Source organism: Cibotium barometz, chromosome 8 (genome assembly GCF_041138505.1).
Source record: "Cibotium barometz isolate CiBa-2024 chromosome 8, ASM4113850v1, whole genome shotgun sequence".
In the NCBI taxonomy this organism is placed as follows: Eukaryota; Viridiplantae; Streptophyta; class Polypodiopsida; order Cyatheales; family Cibotiaceae; genus Cibotium; species Cibotium barometz.
The window spans coordinates 1,573,309-1,587,260 of NC_141053.1; the positions used below are offsets into that span (position 1 = coordinate 1,573,309).

Consider the following 13,952-nt stretch of genomic DNA (forward strand, 5'->3'; position numbering starts at 1 on the left):
TTGCGGAATTCATTCAAAATAAACTGATGGTTTTGAATGAAGCTTATTATCTCCTTGCCTTTTTGAATGTGTGGATCAACCCATGGCAAGCTGCCAACATCCTTCAATAAGTTGCTCAAACAATGAGAAAAGCATGGACTAAATGTGATATGCGGATACCTGTCTTCAAGCTTAAGACCAGCTGCTCGATTTGTTGCCTCACCGTCAGCTAAGAACTGAATAACATTCTCTGGTCCAACTTTCTCAATACCTTCGGCCCACTCTTCCACAAGCTGATCTGCAATTTTTCCAGTCCCAGAAGCATCATGTGAGGAAATGAATTGCATTCTTCCTCGAGAATAAGCAACCATGCCATGAATGGACCTTTTTCGAGTGTCACTCCAACCATCTGCAATAAGTGACACACCATTCTTTGCCCAACTTTCATGCACAGACTCTAAAGCACATTCAATTGCAGCTTTCTCCTTTTGCAACAAGGTGGTGCGTAGTGTCTCATATGAAGGAGGCTTGTATGTTGGGCCATACCGTGCAATCTCCTGGACCATTTCAATGAAATATGGAGACCTGGCAACATTGAATGCTACATGATCATGATAAAAGAACCTTGCAACAGCTGTATCTACCCTCTCTTTCTTGCGGGGATCCCAAGCTGCTCCCAAGGTTTGCTGCTTGCCGGAACTTGCACCCATAGACTGCGAATCTTGGGAAAATGCAAAGCTCCCAAGTCCTCCATACTGTCGTCCATCTCCCAAGTGTACATCTTCCCCTTGTCTACTGAAGTAAGATGCATCAATTGCCGGTTTCTTTCATGCACATGCTTTCTCCTCTTCACTTGGGTACTTTGCCAAAAGCTCTCTACGCATTTCAGGTGTTGTCCCTGGGCATTTGTTCACTTGTGCTTTTTCATTGTTTACATGGCATAGATGTGCTCTCACACGGTTTGCTCCTCCTGACTTCTCTTTGTTACATTGCTTGCATTTCCATCGTGTTGCACCTCCCTTAGATGAATACCTTTCTAGCCTTTCAACCTCGTCCCACCAAGTAGCATTCGAAGCCGATCGCTTTGAACCCGAGTAAGCCATGATGTCTGCAAATTCGGGCAAAAAGTTGAATAGGCTTTCAAAGTTAACCATTACAGAGAAATGAGTCCTTTTTTTTTCTTGTGTTTAATGGGGAGAGACTGTGCAGTGTGCAGTCCAGATTATGATTCACCATAGGTAATTTTTAAAACACCAAAAGTTCAAAGTTCAAACAAAAAAAGAGAGAGAGAAGAAAGAGAAAAGCTTGCTGCCTTGCCTTTTAGATGAATGTAGTCACTGTGTGTACAGTGTACAGTGTACACTGCAAGTCTGCACAGTGCAAGGGCTGGGGCCTGGCTGCCAGTGGCTGCGGCGACTGTACTATGTAGTACAGAACAGTTGCCGTACAGGCAGGACAGTACGGGCAGTGGACTCGTGGAGTCGTGGACAGCAACGGCGACTATACTGGTACAGGCGCGAACTCCGAAAAGCGACGGGCGAAAGGCGTAGGGGACCCGGGTGCGAATTTCCGAAAAGCGATTGGCGCAAGGCTTACGGGCTTCTATTTTTTTTTTAAAATCCACGTCATCAGCGTTCCCACGTGGGGGAACGGCAGGCTCGCGTTCCCTCTCCCGTTCCATCTCCCGTTCCACCACCGTTCCCTGCCGTTCCACCTCTTTCGACCACCTCAACGTTCCAGCCCCCGTTTCCAACGTTCCACTGGTTCAGGTGATGGGGGAACGCGTTCCACACCAATGGGGGGAAACGGGGTTCCCCTGCTACTATGCTCGGATTGTCTTATATCCACCCTCAAAGCTACCAAACCCTTCCTCTCACAAAGGGCCAAAGGAGTACCTCCAAGACAGTCACAAGCCAGTGAAGAGAGAGAGAGAGAGAGAGAGAGAGAGAGAGAGAGAGAGAGAGAGAGAGATGAAATGAAATGATATATTAACGTCTTCAAAAGGCCAAAATGACCTATGAGACCAAAAAGGTTACAACAATTGGTGGATCGGATATAATGTCTGTGTAAGCAAAGCTGAAAACAACTAAACAACTAACTGAAACGAGAGAGAGAGAGAGAGAGAGAGAGAGAGAGAGAGAGAGAGAGAGAGAGAAGCCTCTCGACTGTTAGCCCCTGTGCGCTTTCTGTAGCTTCCTTCCAAGAGAGAGAGGGAGTGAGAAACACCTCTTGCAGCCTGTAGCTGCCTGCAATCCTGCGGACCTCCTCCTTCTGAGAGAGAGAGAGAGACTTCTCAATGAAGTCCTCATCACTAAAAGCAATGTCAAACTGTGCCACAAAAGCTAGCACCTTAGAGGCATCATACTCTCCATGAAAGGCATCAAATTTCACAAACTTGTCCCTTGCCTTGAACTCCTTGAGCTTCTTGGGTTGTGGTACATGTTCTTCTCTTTTTCTCTTCCCCTTATCCAACGGGGTAGCCCTCTTTGCATGGGCAACCAAAGATGTTTCAAGAGGCACGGTGGCATGTGCATTATGAATCTGTGGCCCCGATGCATGTGACCTCCCCAAATGATGCAATGTCTCACCACGAGACAACTCAATGGGCAAAGTCTTTCGGCTTGCATGCCGACCACTCTCTCTATGATATACATTCTTTGAATCCACAAGGCCATCATGTCGCCCACTAGCTCCAACATGCACATACTTGTTGCCTCTTGTCCCATGAGGAGTTGATGCATGGCGGGAAGTGATTGATATCTCTTCCTTGTGTATAAAAGACCTCAACCGTTGAGATGCTGGGTCTCCCTGCTTCAAACGGGGTGGATTCTTGAATACTAGCTCTCCATCCTCTCCTTCCTTGAGATCTCCCTTTCGGATGAGATAAGAGAGTGCCAACTCCCTTGGCTTCTTGCCCACTTCACGAGCCATGGATTCACAGGTCATATCCACCATATCATCAGCTTTCCTTGCTTCAATGACACTTTGTACATGGGGATCTTTATGCAGAAATTTCAGCTCTTGCTCTTTTGCTTGCAAAAGCATCTTCATGTGCTCCAATTCAGCCCTCAAAGCATTGGGCTTATCCTCATGCATAAGCTCTTTTCAACGGGATGGCATAACCTCTCTCAAGAGGCTTGTGCCTTCCAAGCAATGCATTAGAATCAGGTGAAGCACTTGATTGACCTCTTGAATTTGGCACCTCCATAGGATTGCCTTGGCTGTCCATTGAGTCAAGTGTCTGTGTATGCTTCCAATCTCAAAACACCATGTCACTTCTTGAGAAAGAGAGACGACCGGTCTCTGATACCAATGTAACCGCTCCCTACAAGAGGCCTACAAATCGGAAGACAAAATACACATTTTTAGTTCACTTAACTAATATCAACAATGAATATTATTAGCAACATTAAAATTGAAAATGACCAATAACACTTGACACCAACACTGGGGCCGGAAAAGGCCAGCCTCCTTCTCAATACATTTGTATTTCTTGGAGTATTTATATGTACAAGTGTCACGGGCCAATTGGCTAGATTTCTCCTCACATGGAGTGAATACAACTCAAACAATTGGATACTTGTCGATGAAGTTTGGACAGTCGAAGAAGCCCCAAGTCACAGCCACACTCCCACCTTCACTGGGTGCACACCTACCTTTCACTGGTCTTCCGGGACCGTGCACCAACAAGCACGCCCGTACTAGCACAGGCAAAGGGTACACCACGGAGAGAACATTGCCTGTTTCTCCCATATAAGCTTTGCTCCCGGATTCCCTAGTGTTTCTAACCTTCACTGGCTCTCAGAAATTTTAAGGACGCGGTTAGCACTACCACTCTAGGAAAAACTAACCAAACTAGGAAAGCTTCCTGAGTATGGTTAGCATAAACATGCTTTGTTTTTGCTCTGCACAAAACTTGAAGAAATCTTTGAACTTAATTTAGCAAATTTTAATTTTACACAAATAAGAAACATGAGGCACCTGGTATAGCTTGTAGTAGGAGTCAATGGAGATGCATTCTTTTCACCATGCAATCAGATCCACCTAGTACTGCAAGTACATGTCCTAGTACAGTAAGTACATGCTTGGTATAGTTTAGGTACAGTAGAGTACAATCTGGTATAGCAGGTACAATTTGGTACAGTAGGTATAATTTGGTACAGGCTGGTATAGCAAGTACAACCTAGTACAGTCTGTATAGATTTGGTACACCAAGTACAATTTAGGTACAACAAGTTCAATCTAGTACAGTAGGTACACGTGCAGTTTGTAGGTAGGTACAGGGCAGGTACATCACATTGGTGCAGGTACAGTAGCAGGTACAACACACGGGCAGTAGCTACAGGCTTGTACAGGGTAGGTATAGCACACAGGTACAAGTTGGAGGCGGGTACAGAGCAGAATACAATACATGGGCAACATGCGAAGGAGAGAGGGTAGTTGGCCGAAATCTCCCTTTCATGAAACTTGTACAAAAAGTTCTTGTCGGGCACAAAACTGGTGCGACAGATATATGAATATATGTCCTGATCTTCTTATGGAGTGACAATCCCACAGGTAAGACGCCATCCTGGCCACACACGGGTGGCACCAACAGGCTCCCGTCCATGCAGCACGAAGCAGGTCACACACGGGTGGCACAAAATTGGCTCCTGTCCATGTGAGGTAGTACTAGTCACACACGGGTGGCACGAATCTGGCTCCATCCATGTGACATCAAAAGATTGGCTCTTTCACATGGGACACTGGGCTGGCCCTATGTGAACATGGCACAAATCTGGCCGCTCTATGGAGTGACAATCCCCTAGAAGTGGCTCCAGAAATGGAGATGGACCAAATGGTGACATCTCCCCGGGCTTCTAAACAGTTGTTCTCAACTGAAAAGCCTCAAGATATGCCTTCAAAAGCTGAGGAAAATAATCCTCGTCTACCCACTTTGCATCAATTGGCAAATAATTTTTGAATTTCACAAGGTATCTCCTGGAAAGCTTTCCATGTGGTAACTTTCACTCCTTGTGAAATACAATCTGCTCTGGTTGGAGGATCTCCTCAAGCTTATCAATCTCAGGCGGATCTTCTGTGACAGGCTCTTCTGGATCTGACAATTGGATTCTCTTGATCTTTGAATGATGATCCTAATAAATGCCTAATGTTCCTATTTATAGAGAAAAGGCATGAATTCATAATCAAGTCGCTTTACCTATTTTAACCACGAAACATTGTCCAAAAAGTAATATTTTGTGTCCAAACTATGCCCAAAAGGTGTCCCAACCATTGGGCTATGTCTTGGGCACTTCTAGGAGCTTGTAGGGCTCTTCCAGTATTAGGACCTGAAAACAATTCTTATAATGACAAAAATTAAAGGAAAATAGCAGAATGAAAACGATAAATTCACATAGTAAAAGAAGGGTGTGTTTGGTGTGGTGCTCTTCAATAATAGCTTTCATAAGGAACTTACATAAAATTTTCCTTCTCTATTGCAGAACTCAAGTCACAACATCTTTGTTCGAGCATTTCAATTGGCGTTATCTTTAAGGACCGTAGCACTTGATACAAATGGTAAGCACTGCAAATTTTGGCAACGTCACAATAGATAGTATAGTATGATTTCTATGTACCATATGTCGTGCATATTAAATTGTAGTGCTGTTGTTACTCTTTAGATAGCATTGAAGAAAACAAAATGAGTCAATCCAATGCTGTTAGTTAACTATATGCAACATTGGTCCTAAGTAAGTTTTTGTCTCAACTGTGCAACAGAACATAGTTGACCAGTAGTTTTTCCTAAGTTCAGCAGAGAGCACCACGCTCAGTCTCGTGAATTTAAAAACTATTGCTCTTACTCTTTCACATGTGCATCATGATGCCGGGTCAGACTTATTTCCTCATAGAATCTACTTGTTGATCATCTTGCAAGGAGATTGTGTTCCACAAACAGGATCCATTGAACAGCAAATAAAGAACACTGTCTACACACTTCACAAAGGCCAAAATGGCTTACGAAACCACAAACTTACAATGCGTACGTGGTGTACTAGGAGATGCCTAGAGCATCCCCTAAATGATTTTTTAGCGAAGCGATGAAAAGTGAAATGACTAGATAAATATAACATAGCTGATTCAAGAAAAGCATTGTAAAGCACTAATGAATTCTGGTTTTCCACTTTTCTTGTCAAATTGATGGGGTTATGAAGGTGGCAGAGAATCTTGTCTTTCAAGGGTCTAGATCCTTGACTTATCCATGGAAAATGCGTGCCTCCTCTAGGCTCTAGCCTGGTGAACTCTGTGGTTGGTGCCTTTTCTGGGCTCCTTAGGATCTCCTTTGGGTTTCCATGAAATCTGGGCCTTTGGAATGCTGTGAATCTTTGAGAAGCCTTGAGAGAATTCCCTTGTGGTCGAACCTACTCATGGGCTGGTGTCATCTGTTCTCCTGTATTTGGGATGCAGCAATCCTCAAAGTAACAGTAATCCTAGGTGCAAGTATGGTAGGTAACACTGGGCATCTAATAATGAGCGGTTTCATTGGCTGATGTCATCTGTTCTTCTGTATTTGGGATGTGGCAATCCTCAAAAGTAAAATATAAGGACTGTTTGAGATGTCTCTTCCCAGGTGCAAGTATGGTGTTGTAAGAGTCTCCTCATGCCTGAATCTCATGCAAGCAGAGAGCCACACATTTCTAGTGCTTTGCATAAGGGAGTGAACTCCTCTTTGCATAGGGAAGGGGAAAGACGGAGGATGGATTACAGAAATGTAGGAGAGAAGAAAGGGAAGGTTTGAAGAACCGTTAAGGAAATAAGATAGATTTTTTGGGCAAATTCCACTGAAGATTTTCGTACAGCATTAAGATGTGAAAATGTGCCAGTATAGTCTGGTCATGCTTTTTAATAGTTAATGATTCTAAAACCATGCTCAAGCACCCAAAATGTTGAAATCACACAAAAAAGTGGCATGCAAAGAAGAAGAATTGATAGTGTTGATTATAAGTGCCATCTAGATTATCTGTCATTTAATATGATCATGCAGTTAAAAAAATTTGTTGTCTAATATATTGCAGCACACTTATCGCCATCCAGGCAAAGGTCTCTTTTCATACTATCAATCGCTATGCTTGCCTTTGCATCGAAAGCTTACAGCATACCTGGGGTTACTGCTCGAATAAAGGCTCTCTTGGCAAGAGGCCTGGTAAGCATACAATGCATTAAATTTCCTATGACTTAAGTCATTTGAAGAGAAAAGGATGTTCTTAGTAAGTTGGTTCAGAAACATGCACTGCCATAGCACATAATGTACACTTTAGGTGATGGACTTGATGGTTGCATGTTTATATGGCTTCTCTAAAGCTAGTCGACAGAATTCTTGCATTGGCACACACATACTTTGTTGTGTTTTACAATGAATCTCATCTCATTATTCCAACAAGACCACAACAGTCGGCAGATTTCTACTCCCTAGTCACTGCAACACGTTGGGGACTAACGAGTATTCTGGAATCTTGAGATATTTAAATTATAAAAATTAAAGGGCTATACACAACAGTATTCTCAACATCACCGGTGAAACAATTTAGTGTATGATTCATGACATAGCTGAGATGCAGGTTGCAGGCAGATCTGGACTGCTGGCATTGCATTCACGCTTAAGAGTAGGTGACCAGGCAAGAGGCAACAAGGCAGTTTTGACTGAGCTGGGTAATGTCTATGCTAGTCATGGGTTGGATGTAGAGTTGTAGCTGGCCATCTGGACTGACAAGCCTACTGTAAATTGAGATTGCTTTGGGTCCTTTTGAGGGACTTTTCAGAAATCTCCTTTCCCTTGAGTTTCATTGTCCACGGGTCATCTCTATGCCTATTATGTGGCTGGATACAGAGTTGTAGCTGGCCATCTAGGCTGACCAGCCTACTGTTTGTTGGATCTGGATTTTACAGACATCATCCCCGCCCATGAGTTGGACACGGGAGATCCCTGTCCACAGGCGGGTGAGATCTTTCTTCTTTGCTGTCAATTTTGGACTTCACATCTTTTACAATCTTTGTCAATATAAGAGCTAGTTATATCCAAGTCAAGACTTCTCTTAAAACGTACATTATGGACAGCATTCTAATTCTTCTTCTTTCATTGGTCATTTTTTTTTTCATTTCTTGTGCACTAATAGGCCATACCCTGTTGGAGGTCAAGTTATTTAATTGGACAATCAAAACGCCAAAAGAAAAAGAGTCAAAACACAATGGCTGCAGTCCAGCATGCAATGCATCCATTTGTACACACGGATGTGCTTTTTAAAATTGAACACCACATCAGGGACAAGAAGAGACAGGCTGGTCCCCTTCTTAGGGGATCTTTTCTTCCATACAAGCAAAAGCCATGGCAGCGACCACCTAGCGAGAAGGAACTCATTCTGTACTAGTGCAAAGTCATGCACACATGCACAGTCATGCGCGAGTTGATCAATTTATAACTTTTGTGGATGCTAGTTCTTCCTTTTTTCTGTGACAAAAGATTCCATTTTGATTCAGATGAAAGGTTGTGTTTACATTTGGCACATTAAGTGTGTTGTGTTTTGAGCCAGGTGGATCCATATTTAGAGCTTGACGAAAATGGTTTAAGAACTACAACCAAAGTGGATGTATCTCACTATGGAACACCTGCCGATAACGCTTCTGCTTCAAAATTGTTAGCTGTAATTAAGATGGAGAAAGACATTTCCAATGAATCACTGGTGTCTTTGATTCTGAGCAATTTATCCACATCATTTGGGGTAAGGATTTTTGGAAAAGAATGTTCTATGGATTGCTGTGAACAGAAAGCATGATAATGCTTCAAGTCTGTCTTAACAAGCTGTTTTTTATTGGACAGATGGAGCTTTCTAGCTTGCAGGAGGAACTTCTGCAAATGTTTTCACCTGACAGTGGCTTTGCATTTGGCCTAGATATACAGAACACAGCTCGTCCGTGGACTGCAGTCCTGTTTCAAAAGACCATTTCATTCGATGAGGTTTGTGACCACCCTCTCTTTTTTTAATGGGTAGATTCAAACTTTGGTCCTTGTATTACACAACGTAGGTTTGCTTGCTTAAATGATTGAATTCAATATCACGTGAATGTGTATCCATTACCCCTTACCCCATCTATAAGCTTTTGAGTATCGTGCATGGTAGATATACTCTCCCCAAAAATCTGTGTGTAAACATTAGAATTGTAACCCATTGACTATAAAACTTTCTTATGGCTTTTTTGTTATTGAAGTACAGGAGTGGGCTAATTTCATATTTTCCCTATATATATATATATAGGTATTTTCCCTATACCTATGTATATATATATATTTATAGGGAAAATATGAAATTAGCCCACCCATTTTGAAAAACTCTTCAGATTAGCCCATGGGCTAACATTAGCCCCAAATGTTTCCCTTGTCTGCAGCCGACTAAGGGCTGCTTTGCAACTATGGTTATCTGCTAGGGCTGGATTTTTTCAAAGAGAGTGCACATGAGCAGTGCTTTTCTGCTGACAACCCATTTCTGCAGGTAGTAGAACCGAAAGACGACCTTATCAGTGACATCTCTTGTACAGACCTCCCTCAACTGCTTTCGAGAACTCCAATTCATACCCCTTCAGCAAATGTGATTGGTGTCAGTCAACTTCTGGAGTCTGTAAGACCACATGCTACGACTGAGCAGTTAGCTTATGAATGCTTAGCTTGATTCAATGGTGACCTTGCTATTTGGTTTATATTTCTCCTCACTACTGCGTCTCCTGACAAAGCCTGGTCTGCAGGCTCTTGAAACAGCAGGGCAAGTAGCTAGTGTCTCGGTTGCTGTAACACCTCTCTCATACTCTGCTGTGGCAATGCGATGTGAAGCATTTGGTACAACTGCAAGGAGAAAGATGCCTGTATGGATGAACCTAGATGGAGGTAACCAGCCACTCTCGTTGATGGTAAGTTCTTGTCTTTCCTTACACAAGCATTCTGGCCTTTTTTTTTTTGAATCACTCAGCTACCTGATTGTGCGTTCAGCTCCACTGCTAGTTAGTACTCAGTATTTCTGCCTTGGCAACCTTTTTTCTGTTAGGCAAATCATGCATCAGATGAAAGACACAGGGGGCTGGAAAACCAAAACCCCATTTCTGTGAAGTCACCATTTATTTCAACCATTGAACCATGGCAGACCTTAAAGCTTCCTCCTGTTAGTCATTATGATAACTTTCTGCGAGCTGCTGGCTGCTAATTGATGCATTTCTGATTCTAGTCCTTTGAAGGCTTTATCTTCCAGCTTCGGTGTTCCCAATCTGACCAGAATCCGTGGCATGTTGGAGCAATTGTTCCAAGTGAAAGAGTTTTATACATGTACAGCACTTATGCTACAGGAACAAGTCAAAGGGGAAAATTGACTGCCTTTCTCTTTCAATCGATATTTCTAGCACAGATGCTTGTGTTGTGTTTGTTGAGGAGTATTTACAATGGAAACGCCCATTTATATGTCAGGATGACTCCAACTCACGACCCCCCTGAGCCTCTAAACCATTGGATTACACCTCCTTTGGCCAATCATCTATTTGGTTTGCAATCTTAAACAACTCTGAAAAAAGACCAAAATTCAAACTTATTACATCTACTTTGTAAGCTTGTCTTATATTAGCCATTCTCTTTTTTTGAGAATAGAAGTGGGCTCATCTAGACTTAAAAAAAAAAACCCCTATAAAGGGTAAATGTGTTTATAGGCGTGAAAAGATATCCCAAGCAATCATAAGCTTAAGAGTTTGCTTTATTCACTTTAGTCGATGGTGTTGTTGATATCTGCAAGGGTGAAAATGTGTCATAACTCTTGTTGGAGGGGGGTTGAGTTGTGGAGGAGGAAGGGGAAGAGGAAAAGGGAGGCTTTGAAGGGGTTACAAATTGGGGTGCGAGTGTGTTTACACACACGCACTATAAAACAAGGTAGAGGCCAGTATTATGGCGTGGCACCTAAACAATTTGAAGAAAGTCTTGCAATGAAATCCTATTGAGCGTGCAATTTTCCATCCACGTAAAATATTTGAATCGCAGAAACGTGGGGAGTTGACTTCCACAGGTTTTTAGTTAGGTCACCAAACGTATTGAAGGGGAAAATCTCTGGTCTTTATCCTTGATATGAACTACTCGTCTGCGTCTCCTTTAAATGCTTTTTTGGTGCAAGCTGATTCTCAAGGTTTTGTATCCTTGTATCAGTCCTCATCTCATATTGGTTCTTAAGAACTCACCATCCTTAAGTTGTATTAGTATGCTGAATCAAAGATCATTGAATTAATGATGCTAATAATAATGGCATATAACATATTTGAATTCCTTCACCTACACACCAAAGCGAGCAAGATTTGGTAATATGTTGTGTACCCAAGGATTATCAGACATAAATTGCTTAGGTCGGCCAACCCATGTCTCAGTCCAAAATGACCAATCAACCATATCATCTAATTACCATATTAGACTACAATAAAGTCCCATTGTGTAGCTCTCATGGCCATTTGAGATCATCAACGGGTCTCACAATCGAGAAAAGTGACCTTAGTTTGCTATGTCCACCACTACCCACAAATGCAATCACATAGCCCGTACAAGCACGCATCTCACTTGCCAAAACGCCAAGTCTACATAAGCCGTCTCTCAACCATCTAGCCACATTTGGCCATCATCCTAACAATCTCACTTAGCAGAATGAAAACTCTACGTAAGCCGCCTCCTAACCATCTAGCCACTTTTGGCCATCATCTAGTGTCTAAACTTGGAATTGTTAGTAGGTGCCCATATGCTCCCCACAATCACTACTCTTTATATGCCCATATTTCCATATGTCTAAACTCGGAACCGTCAAGTGTCCATATGCTCACCATAATCATTGCTCTTCATATAGGGGGCCTTACAAAATAGATCACATCCGTTATGTGTAGTCACAACACAAGGGTGGGGCAAATGATTTTCCAATATACTTGTGATGAGATGTCCTTCATGACAGTATTTCGATGCAAAAATATGTTCGTGTTCTTTGATTAGAGCTATTGATTTGAGGACCTTAGCACACTAGCCAAGGATCTTCTCTAGGGCTAGCAAGGTTTACTTTGTTGCAGCCATCATAAGATGCATGTGGTTCACCTCCCTAACTTCTCTTGGGTTTTTAGAAGTATATAAACTTATCTCTAAAATGTTATATAGCTTGAAGTTCTTTGGTACTCAAGATCACCTTCTTCTCCCTTGAGCTTTTCAAGTTTAGCTACTTAGTGTTGGCTTCAGCTTTTCTTGTTGGGACTCTCAAATGGTGTCTCCCTTAATGGTTGTATCGATTCGGGCCTAGATTGAGTTAAGTGTAATTTTTCATTATTGTGTAAAGGCCATTTCTGCTTCCAATACATGAGTATATTGTTACTAATGAAGGTTTAATTTCATAGGAATGGCACTCTTCATTGCTAGTTTGATTGGTTTCACCTTGTGGTGTTGCCTACCTCATCACGACGTGGGGAGGAGTACCCTTTGAGGATGAATTATTACTTCATCTAAAGCAACCATGTTGATTATGTAGAGAAGTAAGCGTAGACCCATGTGATCCACCAAATCATGTTCCTATCTTTAATGACAGCATGTCGATGCTTGCGAGAATATGCATCCAATTCTTTGAGTTGTCAAGCTTAGGAAGAGAGGTGTTGTTAACCTCATTTCGGGTTAACTTAGAATCTCTCCATTACATATGAGAGATAGCACAATAAGTGTCATGAAATGACACTCTAAATGTTGTAATTATGAGACTAGTTAGCTATGCCACAAAACTATGTAATTTGTAAGCTTCTAGTTTATCTTTCATTAAGTTTTGGGTACCCAAGTGTGAATGAGAGTCAGCTGTAAGACACAACCCCCTTATCCAATTCTTTGAGTTGTCAGGCTTAGGAAGAGAGGTGTTGTTAACCTCATTTCGGGTTAACTTAGAATCTCTCCATTACATATGAGAGATAGCACAATAAGTGTCATGAAATGACACTCTAAATGTTGTAATTATGAGACTAGTTAGCTATGCCACAAAACTATGTAATTTGTAAGCTTCTAGTTTATCTTTCATTAAGTTTTGGGTACCCAAGTGTGAATAAGAGTCAGTTGTAAGACACAACCCCCTTTATGCCAATTGAGTCTAGTCTTATCTCCTTGTTTTCTTGTGTATCTATGGTGTATGAGAGAGAGACTTGAGTGGAGAGAGTGCTACATTCTTGGTGCATCTCATGCTTGTGTTCTGGAGAGAGGAGTAAGTGTTCTTGTATGGAGAATGGCAACTTCATGGTGACAGCTTGAGGAGGAGGCAAGAGAGTGGTGATCTACCGAGATACAAGCTTGGACACCGAAAAGTTCTCCTCAACAAGTTAAGGTGGCATTGTCCATTGTACTAGGAGAGGGATAGTGTAGCCTATAACATTTTTGGCACCGTAGACCATTGGTCTTTTTAACTCTCTATGTACTCCCTGTCATCTTCTTACAAGTCTCTTTTTTCCTTGTTAATATAATTGTTTGAAGCTGTGTGATTGGCAAGGAAGAGAATAAGATGTGGAAGAAAGATAGAAAAAAGAGGTAAAAAAGGACTATTTTGCATTGTTTTAGCATTTGAAGTTGTTATTTGCATTGTTTGAAAGTTAGAAAGGCAACAAAACAAGAATTTACATCAACACTTGCATGGTGTGAACTCTATAATCAGAACTGTGATTGTGTAGGTAACACCCATTTGGTGCATTTTTAAAAATCTTGAAAAACAAAAAAATAAAGAGCCATTGATCCCATTACTTGATATCATTTGTATATTCATATATTGCAAGGGAACAATCTGGAAAATCTGAACTAGAAAATTTAAGATTTGTACCCCGAATTTGTAGTTAATACTTGTGGAATCATGTTGCCATGATTTTAGAGTCTGTAAAGTCATGGCCGTGATTTTTGTTCACCGCGTGATTTTTTGACAAACTCA

General features: G+C 41.8%; 1 protein-coding gene across 1 annotated transcript in view; it reads left to right on the forward strand.

Moving 5' to 3' along the window:
* LOC147635823 (protein SEMI-ROLLED LEAF 2-like) overlaps positions 1-10,638 on the forward strand; it is a 53,784-nt gene extending 43,146 nt beyond the window's left edge. Inside the window, exons 12-18 of the mRNA XM_086801179.1 lie at positions 5,463-5,538; positions 7,035-7,162; positions 8,547-8,735; positions 8,834-8,971; positions 9,504-9,629; positions 9,754-9,915; positions 10,050-10,638. Coding sequence (XP_086657305.1) covers positions 5,463-5,538; positions 7,035-7,162; positions 8,547-8,735; positions 8,834-8,971; positions 9,504-9,629; positions 9,754-9,915; positions 10,050-10,205 — 975 coding nt within the window. The 3' untranslated portion in view covers positions 10,206-10,638. The remainder of the gene's footprint in view (positions 1-5,462; positions 5,539-7,034; positions 7,163-8,546; positions 8,736-8,833; positions 8,972-9,503; positions 9,630-9,753; positions 9,916-10,049) is intronic.
* The last annotated feature ends 3,314 nt before the right edge of the window (positions 10,639-13,952 follow it).